Genomic DNA, 19,772 nt, shown 5'->3' with positions numbered 1-19,772 from the left:
GCTCCTGTATTGAGAGTCAGGGGGTGAGGGAGCCCACTCTTACCACCTGCCGGCGATCTGACAGGAAGTACAGGATCCAGCTGCACAAGGCAGGGTCATGCCAAGGTCTCTGAACTTCTTGTCGAGCCTGGAGGGAATTATGGTGTTGAATGCTGAACTGTAGTCCAAGAACAGCATTCTCACATAAGCATCCATCTTCTCCAAATGTGTAAGGATGGTATGTAGAGCAGTGGCTATTGTGTCGTCTGTTGATTAGTTATGTCGGTAGGCAAATTGTAGGGGGTCCAGTTTGGGTGGTAGCAAGCCTCAAATGCTTTCGGTTATCTCCCTAGTTTCGGTTAATGGGGCCAATATGTCACATGCTATTTTACTCCTCGAGGAAACCTATCCCATTCATATTTATAATACCTTGATTCCCCTGGTACAAAGTGCGTTTTGGGCATATTCAAAGGCGAATTTTGAGTGTTTACGTTAACAAAGGAAATAACAGTGCAAGGTTATTTCCTATTTTCTTCAAGCCTAGTAAAAGTTATTTTCACGGAAAACGAAAATGAAACTGACAACAACCGGAGAGGACGAGGGTAGTTTCCATTCGCTTGTGGAAGATGGCTGCAGACGGTGGTTACCACTATCCTCTCATAGTCGAGGGCAAATGGGATTTGGGGACGACGCTACCTTTTTCAGAAATAAACTGCAGATTTATTTCCAAAGCAAGAAGAAATCTAACGGCGGAGAATGTATCGTGGAATATGACGATCCTGTCTCAAACCAAGCCGTGGTACGCTTCGTCAGTGACGAAAGTGCGTGAGTTTCTAACTCGCTCCCAAATCGTTAGAATTCATTTTTAGAACCGTTAGAATTCATTTCAGTTGAGATTATAGTTATTTCAGAAGCAGATTTATTTGGCTTTTGATAGTGCAGTGTTAGTTAAGACTCGATAGTGAGGGAGGGAGAAGAATTTAGCCCAACAGATCTTGAAGCTCTCGTATTTTACGACATTAATATTTGTAAGATTAGGATTTGTAATATCCTTAAGGTTCACAGATTGGAAAATGGCCGTGTTTACTGCCCGGAGAAAGGAAAGGAAACTTTGCGCTATCAATTCCTTGCTTTGAGAAAGTTTAATATTTATCTCTGCACTGATAGGCTGCAAACCCATGATGAAAATGGGTTGTTGCTACGCTCCGCAAATACTTTATCACTGATGCCAATATGATTACCTATGTCGGCCAAGTTGTTATGGGGAAATTCGTTTTTAATCAAACAAAATATCAAATCTTGCCAAAACGTTGTGTGCTTCTGGAATTGAAGTTATTTTATGTTTTGCAATTGTATCCTATGTCCTTTTCTTGTGTTTTTTTTTTCCGGGGAGGTTTGCTAAGGCTATTGGGGAGAGTTTAAACTAGGATTTGCGGGTTGGGAACCGAACTGAAGAGGCAGTTGGCTCACAAATAGAGAAAGCTTGGAGACAGTGCGAGAGGGAGGATAGGCGGGTGATAGAGAAGAGACGCGCTCGGACCGATGGTTTGAGATGTGAAACACACACTAAATGCTGGTGGAACGCAGCAGGCCAGGCAGCATCTATAAGAAGAAGTACAGTCGACGTTTCGGGCTGGGACCCTTCGTCGAAGGGTACATCTTCCTATAGATGCTGCCTTTTCTGCTGCTTTCCACCAGCATTTGGTGTGTGTTGCTAGAATTTCCAGCTTCTTCAGATTTTCTCGGGTTTGAGATGTGTCTATTTTAATGCAAGGACTATTATGAACAAAGGGGATGAGCTTGGAGCGTGGATTAGTACTTAGAGCTATGATGTTGTGGCCATTACAGAGACTTTGATGGCTCAGGGCAGGAATGGTTACTTCAAGTGCCGGGTTTTAGTTGTTTCAGAAAGGACAGGGAGGGAGGCAAAAGAGATGGGGGCGTGGCACTGTTGATCAGATAGTGTCACTGCTGTGGAAAAGGAGGAAGACATGGAGGGATTATCTACAGAGTGTCTTTGGGTGGAAGTTAGGAACAGGAAGGGGTCAATAACTGGGCTGGGTGTTTTTTATAGACCACCCAATAGTAACAGGGACATTGAGGAGCAGATAGGGAGACAGATTCTGGAAAGGTGTAATAATAACAGGGTTTAGATGGGGTGGAGTTTGTTAGGTGTGTTCAAGAAGGTTTCTTGACACAATATGTAGATACGCCTACAAGAGGAGAGGCTGTACTTGATCTGGTATTGGGAAATGAACCAGGTCAGGTGTCAGATCTGTTAGTGGGAGTGCATTTTGGAGATAGTGATCACAGTTCTATCTCCTTTACCATAGCATTGGAGAGGGATAGGAACTGACAAGTTAAGAAAGTGTTTAATTGGAGTAAGGGGAAATATGAGGCTATCAGGCAGGAACTTGGAAGCATAAATTGGCAACAGTTGTTCTCAGGGAAACTTACGGAAGAAATGTGGCAAATGTTCAGAGGATATTTGCATGGAGTTCTGCGTAAATACATTCCAATGAGACAGGGAAAGGATGGTAGGGTACAGGAACCATGGTGTGCAAAGGCTGTTATAAATCTAGTCAAGAAGCACAGGAGAGCTTACGAAAGGTTCAAAAAACTAGGTAATGATAGAGATCTAGAAGATTATAAGGCTAGCAGGAAGGAGCTTAAGAAAGAAATTAGGAGGGCCAGAAGGGGCCATGAGAAGGCCTTGGCGGACAGGATTAAGGAAAAATCCAAGTCATTCTACAAGTATGTGAAGAGCCAGAGGATAAGACATGAGAGAATAAGACCGATCAAGTGGGAAAGTGTGTATGGAACCAGAGGAGATAGCAGAGGTATTTAATGAGTACTTTGCTTCAGTATTCACTATGGAAAAGGATCTTGGCAATTGTAGGGATGACTTACAGCAGACTGAAAAGCTTGAGCATGTAGATATTAAGAAAAAGGATGTGCTGGAGCTTTTGGAAAGCATCAAGTTGGATAAGTCACCAGGACTGGACAAGATGTACCCCAGGCTACTGTGGGAGGCAAGGGAGCAGATTGCTGATTCTCTGGCGATGATCTTTGCATCATCAATGGGGACAGGAGGGGTTCCAGAAGATTGGAGGGTTGCGAATGTTGTTCCATTATTCAAGAACGGGAGTAGAGATAGCCCAGGAAATTATAGACCAGTGAGTCTTACTTTAGTGGTTGGTAAGTTGATGGAGAAGATCCTGATAGGCAGGATTTCTGAACATTTGGAGAGGCTTAGTATGATTAGGAAAAGTCAGCATGGCTTTGCGAAAGGCAGGTCGTGCCTTACGAGCCTGATTGAATTTTTTGAGGATGTGACTAAACACATTGATGAAGGTAGAGCAGTAGATGTAGTGTATATGGATTTCAGCAAGGCATTTGATAAGGTACTCCATGCAAGGCTTATTGAGAAAGTAAGGAGGCATGGGATTCAAGGGGACATTGCTTTGTGGATCCAGAATTGGTTTGCCCACAGAAGGCATATTCTGCATGGAGGTCAGTGACCAGTGGTGTGACTCAAGGAGCTGTTCTGGAATCCCTACTCTTCGCGGTCTTTATAAATTACCTGGATGAAGAACTGGAGGGATGGGTTAGTAAATTTGCTGATGACACAAAGGTTGGAGGTGTTGTGGATAGTGTGGAGGGCTGTCAGAGCTTACAGCGAGACATTTATAGGATGCAAAACTGGGCTGGGAACTGGCAGATGGAGTTCAATCCTGATAAGTCTGAGGTTGTTCGTTTTGGTAGATCAAATATGATGGCAGAATATAGTATTAATGGTACTTGGCAGTGTGGAGAATCAGAGGGATCTCGGGGTCTGAAACCATAGAACACTCAAAGCTGCTGCACAGGTTGACTCTGTGGTTAAGAAAGCTTACAGTGCATCGGCCTTCATCAACAGTGGGATTGAGTTTAGAAGCTGAGGGGTAATGCTCCAGCTATATAGGACCCTGTCAGGCCCCACTTGGAGTACTGTGCTCAGTTCTAGTCGCCTCACTATAGGAAGGATGTGAAAACCATAGAAAGGCTGCAGAGGAGATTTACAAGGATGTTGTCTGGATTGGGGAGCATGCCTTATGAGAATAGGTTGAATGAACTTGGCCTTTTTTGCTTGGAGCGACGGAGGATGAGAGGTGACCTGATAGAGGTGTATAAGATGATGAGAGGCATTGATTGTGTGGATAGTCAGAGGCTTTTTCCCAGGGCTGAGATGACTAGCACAAGAGGGCACAGTTTTAAGGTGCTTGGAAGTAGGTACAGAGATGTCAGGGGTAAGTTCTTTACACAGAGAGTCATGAGTGTATGGGATGGGCTGCTGGACAGTGGTGGAGGCGGATGCGATAGGGTCTTTTAAGAGACTCCTGGACAGGTACATGGAGCTCAGAAAAATAGAGGGCTATGTGCAACCCTAGGTCATTTCTAAAGTAAGGACATGTTCGGCACAGCATTCTGGGCTGAAGGGCCTGTATTGTGCTGTAGGTTTTCTATGTTTCTATGTCCTAAGTTAAGAAATCCTAATACAAATAGTGTTATCACTGAATTTAAGATGAATCTGTGCGATATATTGAAAAGCAGAAATGGTTCTAATCCAAATGTCCTATATGGTTATGTGAAGGAAGCATAAAACCATAAGATATAGGAACAGAATTAGGCCATTTGGCCCATTGAGTCTGTTCCAGCATTACATCATTTCCCTCTCAGCCCCAATCGCTTGCCTTCTCACCATATCCCCTCATGCCCTGATCAACCAAGAATCAATTCTACCTTCAATATACCCAACAACTTGCCCTCCACAGCTGCCTGTGGCAACAAATTCCACAGATTCACTGACTTCTGGCTAAAGAAATTCCGAATCTCTGTTCTAAATAGAAGTCCCTTTATTCTGAGACTGTATCTTATGGTCTTAGACTTCCCCACCATAGGAAACATCCGCTCCACATCCAACTTCTCAAGGCTTTTCAACATTTGATTGGTTTCAAGGGTGAGAGGAACAACAGGAAAAAGTCAGAGCAGTAGATAGGTTTCAGTGAGGTTATTCCTCATTCTTCTGAATTCCAGTGGTTAGAGACCCAGAGACTTCAGATGCTGCTCATATGACAAGCCTTTCAATGCTGGAATTATTTTTGTGAACCTCCTTTCAACCCTCTCCAATTTCAGCACATTGTTTCTTAGATAAAGGACTCAAAGATGGTCACAATACACTCAAGTGAGGCCTCACCAGTGCTTTCCAAAGCCTCAACATTGCATCCTTGCTTTTATATTCTAGTTTTCTAAAAATGAATGCTAATATCACATTTGCCTTCCTCACCTTCGGCTTTAACCTTTAGGGAATCCTGCAGGATGGTTTCCAAATCCCTGTATACCACAGATTTTGAAATTTCTCTCCATTTGGAAGATAGTCTACACTTTAGTTTCTTCTCTCGGTATACTGATCTCTTACCTTGAGGGACAACGTCATACTCCTTTTGCACAGCTGTCCGTGCAGTATGCTTTAGTCCAACATGTCTGTCAGAGAACCTTGGCTGTTGACTCAGGTGTTGCTTCCGTCCCTTCGCTTGCCCAGTTTGTCCTAGGCAGAGGAATAGTTACCAAAATTAGTAATTTTATAATTATTACTATTTAAATTGCTGATTATTCCTTTGACAACAACTCACTTGCTGGTGATCTTTCCTCAAGCAGTCTCTCAAGACTGAGGTTTTGGGAATTTGAGGTGGCTAATGAGGCCAGTGTGGGGACTGCGGACTCTTCTCCGTACGGGGCAGGAGGTGCCTGACTGGCAGGTGTGCAGTTTGTGAGGTGGAATGTGATGGGTTTTCAGACTCCAGTTAATCGGCAGAGATACTATTACTGCTGATCGATACTGGTTATTCCAGTTGTACATGGTTCTCACCGCCCCCCCATATTTCTTTAATCTCCAGGCCTATATCTTCCCCCCCCCTCACCATTCCCCATCCCCTTTTCTCTCTCTCACCTCATCTCCTTGCCTGCCCATCACCTCCCTCTTGTGCTCCTCCCCCTTTTTCTTTCTTCCAATTAAAATCCTATTGGATTCCCCTTTCTCCAACCCTGTATCTCTTTCACCAATCAACTTCCCAACTTCAACCCTCCCCACTTCAAGTTTCACCTATCACCTTGTGTTTCTCTCTCCCCAGCTCCCACCTTTTAAATCTACTCCTCAGCTTTCTCTCTCCAGTCCTGCTGAAGGGTCTCAGCCTGAAACGTCGACTGAACTCTTTTCCATAGATGCTGTCTGGTCTACTGAGTTCCTCCAGCATTTTGTGTGAGTTGTTTGGATTTCCCACATCGGCAGATTTTCTCTTTATAGTATCATTGGTTGTTAGCCTGTAGTTTCAATTGACTTTTACACTTGTATTGCAAATGGTGATTGATTTTGCAAGTAAGGAATTCAAACATACGCAGTTTATCAAATGGTCAGTATCTAACTGCTGCTCAATTCTGTATTAAAATGTCATTTCTCTTTTTAGGTTTCAGAACAGTGTTGTGACAGGGGCCATACTGTTCCCTTGTGCACTTGTAAAATAAAGCACGATTGAGAGGGATGGGGGGCATTAATGAAAGTTTGAGAAATCAATGTTCATGCCATCGGGTTGGAGGTTACTCAGACAAAACATAAGATGTTGTTCTTCCAACCTGAGTGCACCCTATCGCGACAGTAAGGGAGACCATGGATAGAATTTTTGGAATGGGAATGGGAAGTGGAATTAAAATGAGTGGCCACTGGGAGATCCTGGTGGATGGAGCGTTCCTGCTTGGTGAAGCAGTCTCCCAATCTCCAGTGGGTCTCACTGATATACCAGGAGCACTGGACACAGTAGATAACAACAACAGACTCATGGGTGAAGTGTTGCCTCACCTGGAAGGACTGTTTGGGACCCTGAATGGTAGTGAGGGAGGAGGTGTCGAGGCAGGTGGTGTACTTGTTCTGCTTGCAAGGAGGGACAAATGGACAAGGGAGTTACTTAGGGACCAATCCCTGGAGAAAGTGGGGGTGGGGAGGGAAAAAATGTGCTTGGTGGCGACATCTTGCAAATGGCGGAAGTTCTGGAGAACTACGTGCTGGACACAGAGGCAGGTGGTGTGGTAGGTGAGAACAAGATGAACCCTATCCCTGATAGGGTGGTGGGAGGATGGGGTGAGTCCAGACATGCGTGAAATGGGAGAGATGCAGTTGAAGGCAGCATTGATGGTGGAGGAATGGAAGCCCCTTTCTTTAAAAAAGGAGGACATCTCCTTCGTACTGGAATGAAAAGCCTCATCCTGAGAGCAGATGCAGCGGAGACGGAGGAATTGAGAGAAAGAGATGGCGTTTTTACGAGTGTCAGGGTGGGAAGAGGTAAAGTCCAGGTAGCTATGGGAGTCAGTGGTTGTATAATAGACATCAGTCGATAAGCTGTCTCTAGAGATAGAGACAGTGAGATTGAGAAAGGGGAGTAGGTGTCGGTAATGGACAGTAAATTTGAGGACATAGTGAAAGTTGGAGGCAAAAAGTGAACCAATGATACTATTTAGAAGTTGGTAAAGTAATTGTCCTTTGGTTTGTGTTGCTTGAATCCATCAGTTACCTGATTGTTGCGGTAAGCCAAAATTGTGCCCATCTCCTGCAGTGCAGGAGGGAAGCAGGCCTCACTTGCCTTGGCTGTCTGCACTCTATCTGCAACTTTATACTTGCCTCAACATTAATTAACCCATGCCTTGCCACAGTTTCCACACAGTCAACAGAGATTTGGATGGCCACATGTTTATCAAGTAGAAAGATGGAGTGGGGCCAGAGTTGATAGACAGGTGAAGAGAAAAGGAGAGGGAAGGGGAAGTTAGAGAAATCACTATTCATGCTATCAGTTTGGGGGCTATTTAGGCTGTTAATTCCGGTATCAACATATATAGAAAATACTGGCCTCTGAGGAAGTCATTTCCCCCTACATAATTGCAGAATGAATAAAGATCTTTGTTATTGTCACAGGAACGCCGTTTGTCCTTAATGTGCTGCATCACGCAATATATTGTGGTATACACTGTACATTGCATTCTCCCATAGCACATGGTATGCAGTTTGAGAGTAAATGAGTTACTAATTTTAATTTTAAATCTTGAATTTAGATACAGCTCTGGGAACAGCAATGTGTAACACATGAAAATCCAAAAAAATTGCAGGGGCTGGAAATCAGAAATAAAAGAAACTGCTGGAAAATCTCAGGATGTCAGTGAACGTTTGTGGAATGAGAAAAAGAATAAAATTTAAGTTGCAAGCAAAGTGACAAGAGTGTTTGGACAGGACAAAAGATGTATCAGAGATCACTGTTCCCTCTAAGCTCCATGGCTGTGCAGTAACTGAACTGCTCCCATGCACATAGTCTTTGTGCCACACAGCTGGATTTTCTATTATATAATTTCAAAATTATGCTAATATAACTGTGAAAAATCCTGTAGTTAATTATGTATTAATGAATGTAATCCATAGATTTTCTAAATAATAAACATACTACAACCTTTACTTTGAAACAATTTAGGAGAGCTCTGTTGGCAGCTGATGGAGTAACATCATTTTCAGATTGCTCCTACCCTGTTTACTTAATTGTCTCCTACCAGTCTTTTTTTTGAAACTTTATTGTAATACTTTAATACTGCTTTACTGTGGCTGGGAAAAGAACCAAAGTGACTGCAAAAGAAAGGGAAACAGAAAATGAATCCCCAGTCACTTTGCATTCAATCAGAAAATTGGAATTTTCTGAGGAGATTCAATGACTTAACGGCAAATTGGATACAATTCAACAAACTTTATCTGAGCATGAGAACCGAATTCAGGAAAATATTGCGAAGCTAATGACACTTGAAGAGGACGTTGATGATACAATTAAACTCTGCAAAGAGTTATCTTTATCCAATGATAAAATGATGAAAAGGATCATCAGTCTTGAGAATAGAAACAGGAGAAATAACTTGCGAATTCTGGGTCTTGAAGAATCAATTGAAGGCGCTGACCCTACGAAGTTTATTGCAAACTTTCTGAAAAAGCTTTTCCCTGCTTTATTGACTTCCGAGCCGAAGCTCGATCGAGCATATCGCTCTCCGACTTCGAAGCCATTGTCGTTGGTGGCGAGACCCAGATCGGTCATACTAAGCTTTCATGGATTTCATATTAAGGACCTTTTAATTCGCCATACCCGTCGACAAGGAATGATCAATTTCCAAAATTACAAGGTTATATTTGTGGACGTCTGTTCGCCCAAAGTAGGAAGAAGTTACGTGGGAATTTTACAATAAAGGATACAAACCATCCCTTCGGTTCTCAGGCCGTCTGAGTATTGTTATGAAGAACGGATTGTGAAAAAGAATAAAGTCGGTTGAAGAAGCAAAAATGTTTCTGAAGGATGAAGTCTAAAACTGTTACATTTCTTATTTGATCAGTTTTTTTTCTTCTGTTAATATGAATTTGAAATAAGGTTTCATCAGGCTTATGTTTTAGCTATTCATATATCGTCTTCTGTTTTTTTTGATACTTTTTTATTTTACCCTTTTTGAGGCTTTATTTTAATGCAGATTTCTTTGAATTTGTTTAAACTGATCCTTCTATATTTTTGAATACTGAGTTATTTTTCTTTTTATGTTGTGTCTTGGTAGGGACATAATAACCTTGTAGGACTGGAGTTTTTTTCTGTCAACAGGATTATTTGGGGAGGGAACTTAGTTCTTAGCTCACTAACTGTCTATTAGTCAGCTTTCTCGCTTTGAGTGGAGGGGGGGTAGGGCCTATGTTTCTCTGGGAGCTGTATTGTGTTGAATATATGGTTGTTTGAATACCTAACCTTACGGCAGGGGTCAGCAACCTTTTTGCCTCTGTGGGCTGGATCGCGTATTAATGAGTGGACGGTGGGCCAGATAAATGCCATACAGAACTTGAAATATGGGAATCATCCATTTAAATACATCTAGTTATGTTTTGCCTCAAATTAATGAATAACGCATGCTCGAAAATCATTTGTGCTTAACCAAGGATGCCAATTAGTAATCAAAGAACTCAGTTTAGTTGCAATTTATTTCAATCAAGGCATCTTTTGAATCTAGGACACAGAATCTTTAAACATAAAACTTATGAACATGATGCATTGAATGGTGGTAAATTAAGTATAATAAAAAAGAAAATTTTAATGCAAACAGTCGATAAATCAATGTGGAACTTGATGCTGTTTGTTGTTTGAAAGCTTCTCAATATTGGGTGTCCGACTTGTTGATGCCAAGAGCAAGACATTATCCAGATGGGCAGCAGTCAATCTTGTTCTCAAATGGTTCTTGGTGTGCTTCATTTTTGAAAATAATTGCTTACACAGATAAGTGCTGCCAAACAATGAAGCCATCTTTTTTGCATGGTCCATTAAGTTAGGATACTTCCCACTTGGATGAATATATTTTCTATAGAAGTCAAGCACTGACACATCTTCAGAATGAAATTTCAATCTCAATATGTCATCACACTGCATTTCAATCAATTCCATTCGAAAAATTTCTGATGCAGTGTCCACTTCCGCATCAAATAGAGTAGCAGACAGCTTGAACTCATTTGCATGCAAGCGAAAATCAGCAAAACGAGATGAAAACTTTTTTCTCAGTTCTTGGACCATATTCACAAAAATGCCTGGATCTGTGCTTTACTTTTTTGAAAAGTAGGAAAATGTGCACAATTTCGTTTTTGAAGCTGGTACTCCCACAATTGCAGCTTTCTTGCAAAGGCCACAATATGACCGTACATCTCATGTATCAGCTGATTTTTTTCCTTGAAGTTGTAAATTTGAGTTATTTAAATGAGATGTAATGTCCACAAGAAATGCCAAGGCTGTAATCCAACCAGGATCCCAAAAATGTGAAGCATCCTCATTTTTGCTTTCAAGGAATATTACCACCTCTTCATGCAATGCAAATACACTTTCCGGCATTGACCCTCAGCTAAGCCAGCGTACATTGCAGAAATAAGCCAGATCCCCATATTCTGCCTCCGTATCCAACAAAAACTGCTGAAACTGGCGATGATTGAATCCATGAGATAGGATCAGATTGACTGCCTTCACAACAATTTCCATAATATCCTTTAATTTCAAAGACTTGGCACATAATGCCACCTGATGGATAACGCAATGAATTTTAACCAGTTTCTGTGCGATTCCAAGGTTTTCCATTTGTCCTTGCAGCAATGCGATGATGCCTTTTTTCTGTCCGACCATTGCTGGTGCCCCATCAGTTGCGATGCCAGTTAGCTTCGACACATTAAGTTTCATTTCTGACATCATTTTCAACGAAGCTTCAAATATGTCTGCTCCAGTAACCGTGTCCTTCATAGGAATTAATTGAATGAACTCTTCAAAAATTTGAAAAGTTGAGGTCAGTCCTCGCACAAACACCACAAGTTGAGCAGTGTCTCTCAAGTCTGTGCTTTCATCAAGCGCAATTGAAAAAAAAAATGCAATTCGTTGCAGGCATCCCTTAAACAACTTTTCACATCTGCTGACATTTCTTCAACTCGCCGGGTGATCGTTCTTGCTGACAGGATGATAGCTGCAAATAAAGATTTATTTTCAGGACAAACAATAGCCACCACTGCCAGTAAGCACTCTTTGACAAACTCTCCATTTGTAAAAGGCTTCATCTTTTCTGCAATACATTTTGAGATTTCGTAGCAGGCATGGGTATTTCCTTCATTTTCACTGCTTTTCTTGGCAAAAAATGACGTTTGTTTTCCGAAACTAGCCTTCATTCGCTCAGCTTCATCTTTCCTTGCTTGCCCAGTAAACTTGTTAAAATTTTCACTATGGTGGGTCCCATAATGTCACCTGATATTTGCCACCTTCTTCACAGCAACATTTTCTAGGCAAATGAGACAAACTGGTTTCCCAGCTTGCTCGATGAAGAAGTAATCTAGTGTCCAAGTGTCTTGGAAATTTCGGCACTCAGTGTCAACCTTCTTGCGTTTTGCATTCATTGCCATTGGAATTTATTTCTTTGATTTTATTTTGAAATGCAAGTTATTCAACAAGTATCATAGCACATGTAAATATCTGGATATTTAGCGTGGATTTCTTGTCAAAACACAGCGATGCTGTTTCTGTTTACAAATTTGAACGATCCCACCTGAAAACTTGTGCGTGCGCGGAGAGTATCTAATACATATTAATAAGGTAGTCTGCCTTCCCGTCATTTGTGTATACCAGTGTTTGGTTTGGAACAAAACAGAACCTGGGGCCAGTGTAACAAGACGCCATGCATGTCCATCAGTGTGGTCGCGTGAAACACTCAGAATAAGGAAAAATCGCTCGCAGGCCAGATAAGCATGGTATCCCCATATTTGCTCACGGGCCGGATCTGGCCCGCGGACCGTAGGTTGCCTACCCCTGCCTTATGGTTTGCTTTCTAGTTTTAACAACTTATGGCCAGATCTTCTAATTACATGTTGATTGGTATTTAAAATGGTTTGAGATATTAACTTCTTTAGTTTGAATGTGAAATGGCTGAATCACCCCATCAAAAGGAATGAAGTGTTTGCTTATATTAAAAAATTAAAAGCACCCATTTTTTTCATACAAGAAACGCACATACGCAGCTGTGATAGCTTACATTTTTTTTACTCGGTGGAAGGGTATGCAATTCAATGCTTCGTTTAATGCAAAATCACGTGGAGTTTCGATTTTTGTTGTTAATACAGTTTCCTTTGTTCAGCATAAAGTTGTTTCGGACCCTAATGGTCGATTTGTTACTGTATCCGGGAGTTTAGACAGTAAATTGATTGTTTTTGCTAATGTATATGCCCCCAACGTAGATGATCCAGGATTTTTTGAATGTCCATTTTCATTTTTGCCAGATTTGTGTACTTACTCTCTTGTGATGGGAGGAGATTTTAACTGCTGGTTAGATCCAGTATTAGATCGCTCATCTATTAAACCAGCCACACTTAATAAATCAACTTTGTTTATCCAGTCCTTTCTAACTAAATGTGGAATAGTTGATGCTTGGCGTTTTCTCCATCCGATGGACAGGGAGTATTCTTTTTTCTCTCATGTTCATCGTTCTTATAACAGGATTTGTTATTTTTTATTGATAGTCAAATAATTCCATTAGGTCGATCGATCGAATATAAAGAGATTGCTATTTCTGACCACTCTCCTGTACTTCTATCTTTAAATCTTCCTGGTCCTATCCCTATGAGTAGATTTTGGCGATTTAATTTAACTGTGTTATCCGATGAGGACTTTTAAAAATTTATGGAGAATCAAATTACTCTGTTTTTGAAGAAAATACGTTGGAAGAGACGTCTAGTCTTATTATATGGGATACTTTTAAAGCATACATCCGGGGTCAAATTATTTTTTATACTGCAAACATTATTAAAAAAGCTAATCAAGAGAGAAATGAACTAGCCAATCAGTTAAAACAAATGGACCATTAATATGCTTCAGAACCTGATCCTGAAACATATAAGAGACATATTGAAACTAAAACTAAATATGATCTTCTTTTAACGTATCCAATTGAAAGCCAACTTTTAAAAGATAGAAGTCAATTTCATATTCACGGAGATAAAACTGGTAAGCTACTGGCTAATCAATTGAAGCCGTTTACAGCCAAGCGGCAAATTAAAGAAATACGTAAAATTAATGGGGACATGACAACTGACCACATTGAAATTAATGACACTTTTAGGGAATTTTATTCTAAATTCTATAGTTCTGACTCTGTTAATGATAATATTGCAATGAATAATTTTTTAGATCAATTAAATATTCCTAATCTTTCGTTAGATGATCGTAGGCAATTGGATCAACCCATTTCCCAGGAGGAAATTAGATTAGATTAGATTATGAGGACACGCAGTCCTCTTCTATTGTCATTTAGTAATGCATGCATTAAGAAATGATACAATGTTCCTCCAGAATGATATCACAGAAACACAAGACAAACCAAGACTAAAAAAACTGACAAAAACCACAATTATAAGATATAGTTACAACAGTGCAAAGCAATACTGTAATGTGATAAGAACAGACCATGGGCACGGTAAAAAAATGTCTCGAAGTCTCTCGAATGTCCCATAATCTCATGCAGACGGTAGAAGGGAGAAACTCTCCCTGCCATGAGCTTCCAGCACCGCAAACTTGCCGATGCAGCACTCTGGAAGCAGCCAACAACAGCCGACTCTTGAGTCCGTCCAAAAACTTCGAGCCTCCGACCGGCCCTCCAACACTGAGCACTGAGCACCATCTCTGCTGAGCGCTTTGACCCTGGCCCCTGCAACAGGCAATAGGCAAAGCCGAGGATTTGGGGCCTTCCCCTCCGGAGATTCTTGATCGCACAGTAACAGCGGCAGCTAAGTGGGCATTTCAGAAGTTTCTCCAGATGTTCCTCCGTGCTGTCTCTATCAAATCAGGATTGTGCATATCATCCTACTTACAAATACGATATAATTCCGGAGCGGCCGCGCATGCTGCGTCACGCCGACATCTTCTCCTCCCCTCAAATTGCTCAGACTATTTGAGAATTGCATTCTGGAAAATCCCCAGGACCTGATGGATTCTCTGGAGAGCTTTATAAGGCTTTTCCTCCTTGCTTATACCACACTTATGTTCTACCCTTACAGGCTCCTTTAAGGTAGGAAAACTACCGCAGTCTTTTTATGAAGTTTCCATTTTGCTCATTCTCAAAAAGAATAAGAATCCTACTGAATGTTCTTTGTATAGACCTATCTCTTTACTCAATTTTGATACTAAAATTTTATCTAAAGTGTTGGCTCGCAGACTTGAAAATATTATATATCTTCTGTAGTTTCGGATGATCAGACAAGATGTATTAAAAATCGATATTCCCATTTTAATATACAGCATTTGTTAAATGTTATGTACTCTCCATCTAAGGGAATATCAGAATGTGTGATATCTTTGGATGCAGAGAAGGCTTTTGACAGAGTTGAATGGAACTTTCTATTTACATCCTTAGAAAAATATAATTTTGGACCTAATTTTATTCTTTGGATTAAATTACTTTATTTATCTCCCTCCGCTCGGGTTCTTACTAATTTTCAGAATTCTAAACCCTTTAAGCTCCAATGTAGAACTAGACAAGGTTGCCCTTTGAGCCCTCTGCTTTTTGATATGGAATTAGAACCCTTAGCAATTGCTCTTCGAGAGTCTAAAGAGATTACTGGTATTTTAAGGAGAGGTACTATTCATAAAGTGTCGCTCTATGCTGATGACTTATTGTTTTTTATATCTAATGTTACAACCTCCTTACCATTTGTGTTCCGTTTACTGACTAATTTTAGTCAGTTCCCAGGAGATAAATTAAATTTACAGAAGAGTGAACTGTTTCCTTTAAACAATTTAATACCAACTGATGTTAACCTTCCTTTTAAAATTTTAAGAAAACAATTTATGTATTTAGGAGTAACAATTACTAAGAATTATAAAGATTTATTTTTGGAAAATTTTAAAGTTTATTGATTTATGTTAAAAAAAACACTTTCTAATTGCCTTTATCACTGATTGGCCAAATCAATTCTATTAAAATGAATATCTTACCTAAATTTATATACCTTTTTCAAGCTGTGCCTGTTTTTATTCCTAAATCTTTTTTTGACTCTTTGGATTCAATTCTTTCTTCCTATATATATGGAAGAATAAAAAACTTCATATAAATAAAGCTCACCTTCAGAAACCCAAACAGAACGGAGGATTTGCCTTACCCAATTTTAGGTTATATTATTGGGCAGTTAATATACGTAATATTATGTTCTGGATATATTACATTAACCATGAGAATTGCCCTACATGAGTTTCTCTGGAAGTCAACTCTGTTATAAAATTTCCCATTACTTCTTTACTTGGATCCTCACTTCCTTTATCTTTAAATAAACTAATTGACAATGTGGTGGTTAAACATACATTGAGGATTTGGTTACAGTTTAGAAAACATTTTGGTTTATTGAGATTCTCCCTCTCAAGTCCCATATTTTCTAATTGTTTTTTTAAACCATCTTTAATTGACTTCTCTTTTAAAGAATGGGATAGATTGGGTATTAAACAATTTCAGGATTTGTTTGATGGACAGAAACTCTCTTCTTTTGTGCAACTTTTAACGAAATTTAACCTTTCCAACACTCACTTTTTTCGATACTTACAGATTAGAGATTTTTTAAGATCTCAATTACTTAACATTTCCTACAAGTCCAGATAAGAATATAATAGATACAATTTTTAATCTGAAACCCTTTGAAAACGGTTCAATATCTTACATTTATGGTCTACTGTTGGGACTGAAAAAGGCCTCTTTAGATAAAATTAAAGGAGATTGGGAAAAAGATTTACAGATTTTCATATCTGATGAGAGCTGGAAGATTATTTTAAAATTGATTAATTCTTCATCATTATGTGCTCCTCATTCTTTATTACAATTCAAAGTGGTACATAGAGTTCATCTATCTAAAGACAAGCTTCCCGTTTCTACACAGATATTTCCTCTTACTGTGATAGATGTACTAATGGAGTGGCCACACTAATTCATATGTTTTGGACATGTCCGAGCCTTGAAAAATTCTGGAAAGACGTATTTCAAACTTTTTCTGCACTTTTCAATGTCAGCTTTAAGCCAATCCTTTGACTGCCTTGTTTGGTATTGTTGAGGATAGTGCTACAACATTGAAGCCATCCAATTTGCGGGTATTGGCCTTTATGTCTCTTATGGCCAGGAGGGTGATCTTGCTCAAGTGGAAGGAGGCCACCCCACCCACTCAAGTTCAATGGCTATCTGACGTTAGGTTGTGCCTTGATCTAGAGAAGATTTGTTGTTCAATTTCTGATTCGAAACATGATTTTCTAATGTTATGGGGGCCCTTTCTGAATTATTTTCACGATCTTTGGACTGTTAATAAAGTATGGATCTGAGCCATTATTATTATTATAATATCATATGGTAAGATATTCTTCCTTTTTCTTTTTTTTTAACCAACCAGCTCATTTTGGTAGTGGGGGTAGATTTTTTTCAAATAAAGTGCAATTATTTTATTCTGTTTCATTTCATAATTCAATCTTTTTTTATACATGATTGATTTGGAATATGGGATACTGTGATCATATTACTGTGATTTAAATGCAATGTGATTCATATTATTTACTTGTATCCTTATGAATTTTGTATTTGTATTCATGTAATTTATATAATATCAATAAAAGTATTGGAAAAGAAACATTTTAGAGCTTTAATATATTTACATTGTCAATGTTTCAGGTTACAACACTGTTACAAGTTGTAACAATAAACCGAATGGAAGTCGGTAGCCAGGAACTGAAGGCCAATGCCATCTAGTCAAAACATTTTACTTTTGCCATTTATGACTGTCAGTATTTTTTTACTGCCTGATATCGTTTACTTGTGTGTGAGTTGTGGTTTTTGTTAGTTTGATGTGCATATTACATTTAAAGTGCTAAACAGTTTTCAGGTAACAAGCATTTTCTGCTTAGCACAATGGTAGGTTTGCACAGCTGTAAAAAGAAGTTAGAATTTTGTGATAGAGGTTGTATCATCAAATGGGGACAATTGGGTTAACTTCACTGCTCACTGCTTTTAGTTTTTTAATCAGTTATACGTTTGTATATTAAGCTGGCATTCATCCATAGATTTCAAAATTTCTGATCAGTCCATTGCACAATACTTTAATAAAATGCATTTAATAGAGTCATGCAATTTCACAGCATGGAAAATGCCCCTCCATGCCAAACAAGATACCCCAACCAAACTAGTCCTAGGTACAAGCATTTTGCACATAACTTTTGAAAACTTTCCAATCCATGTACCTGTCCTTACTTACTTACTGCCTGTTACGCCACTGGTGTTTAGGGCAGCAAGGAAGGTCCTCCATCTCTGATGGTGTCCAGGGCTTCCTTCATCATGTCAGTGGCTTCCTTTCAGTTTTCACTACTGTCAGTCACACCTGTCCCAGGTGGAGACTCAGGAATACTGTCACACGCTGATGTAGGGAGATTCTTCATTGCTGTTTCTGTAACAATTTTGTTTTACCTGTCAGGGTTGTTCAAAGGTTCATTTTTGTTATTATCAAAATATGTACGCAGAATACAACTCTGAGATTTCCTCTCCATATAATAATAGTCATGAAATACAGAAAAAACCTCAAAGTCGATGAAAGAAAAGGCATCTCCTCTACCCCCCACTGTACAAAAAAGAAACAAAACTCACAACCTCCAATCCCCTCCTTCACACAAAGACTACCAGATCACCCATCCAGACACAGCAGCTAAGACATCAAACTCCTAACCCCAAGCAACCCCCATGCAAAAAAAACAATAGTAACATCAAATGTCCAACCCCTCTATCGCCCTAAAATGTAGCATATTGCCCACCTGTCAATCAGCAGCAAGAAAGACAACAGAAAAACTGAAGGAGACCACAGTCCACACCGATAATCAGATATGTCTCGGAACTCTGAATACATCCTCTGTCAGCATCGAGAAGAGCAACTGTTTGAATTCAGTCCTTCAGCGGGGAGCGATCAGCAACCCGCGGCCTCCCAGCTTCCAGCCTGACGCGTGAAGAGCAACTGTCGACCTGGCCCCCTCCGCATTCGCCTCGGTTTCAATCTTCCTCAATGCTTCGAGCAGCAAGAAATGGAGTCAATCGTGGCCCTGCATTCCCTTCTTTCATCTCCTGCTTGGGACAACTCGTACTTGCAGTCCTCTGCTGGAATTTTCTTGGGGACAGCTGAACAGGAAATCACTCAATTGAACTCCAAACTGTAAGTCACCATCTCCAACAGTTTCCGAAATACAATGAAGATAAAAAGGGTAAGTAATATGCATAGAAAACGTGAAATAACTGACCATCTGGAAGATGTCACCCAAAGAATTGTGCACTGGCGTCATCTTGACCAGAGGGGTTTCGGACAAGCCCTGAGCTGAACCCCCAAACCTGGAGGTCTGGTGGACCACTGTTTGTCTGGCTTCTACTCTTTGATATGTTTGGCATGGGTGACCCTACCGGGAGCCAAAGGAACGCAGGTCTCCAAACCATGATAAGGTTGTGGTCCTCTTGAAGGATGTACCTGTCCAATTGTGTTTTAAAAGCTGTTATCGATACTGCCTCAGTACTGGGAAAATGTCTGAGTGGATTTACCCAATTTATGTCCTTCATGATTTTATACACCTGTAAAATCACCTTGTATTGGGGGTGTAGTGGACAGTGAGGAAGACTATAAAAGCTTGCAGTGGAATCTGGACCAGCTGGATAAATGCCATATGGAATTTAGTGCAGGCATTTGTGAGGTGTTGCACTTTGGTAGGACAAGCTAAGGTAGGACCGGTAAGGCACTGAGGAGTGTGGTAGAACAGTGGGATCTGGGAATACAGATCCGTACTTCCTTGGAAGTGTATCATGGGTAGATTTGGTCATAAAAAAAACCTTTGGCACATTGGCCTTCATAAATCAAAGTATTGAGTACAGGATTTGGGATGTTGTGTTGAAGTTGTATACCACGTTGGTGAGGCCTGATTTGGAACATTGTGTGCAGTTCTGGTCACATACCTACAGGAAAGGTGTCAACTAGGTTGAACGAGTATAGAGAAAATTAACAAGGATGTCGCCAGGCCATGGGGACATGAGTTATAAGGAAAGATTGAACAGTTTAGTAATTTATTCCTTGAAGTGTACAAGATTTAGGGGAGATTTGATAGAAATTTAGAAAATTATGAAGGGTATGGATTGGGTAAATG

At 40.1% G+C, this 19,772-nt stretch overlaps 1 protein-coding gene across 1 annotated transcript in view; it reads left to right on the top strand.

The window, feature by feature from the left end:
* The first annotated feature begins 324 nt into the window (after positions 1-324).
* Positions 325-19,772, top strand: part of LOC134348677 (protein mono-ADP-ribosyltransferase PARP14-like) — a 98,732-nt gene continuing 79,284 nt past the window's right edge. Inside the window, 1 exon segment of the mRNA XM_063052449.1 lies at positions 325-800. Coding sequence (XP_062908519.1) covers positions 551-800 — 250 coding nt within the window. The 5' untranslated portion in view covers positions 325-550.

Source organism: Mobula hypostoma, chromosome 6, assembly GCF_963921235.1.
Source record: "Mobula hypostoma chromosome 6, sMobHyp1.1, whole genome shotgun sequence".
Classification (NCBI taxonomy): domain Eukaryota; kingdom Metazoa; phylum Chordata; class Chondrichthyes; order Myliobatiformes; family Myliobatidae; genus Mobula; species Mobula hypostoma.
The sequence above is the reverse complement of the archived record's forward strand: the minus strand, read 5'-3'. Positions and strand labels throughout refer to the sequence as shown.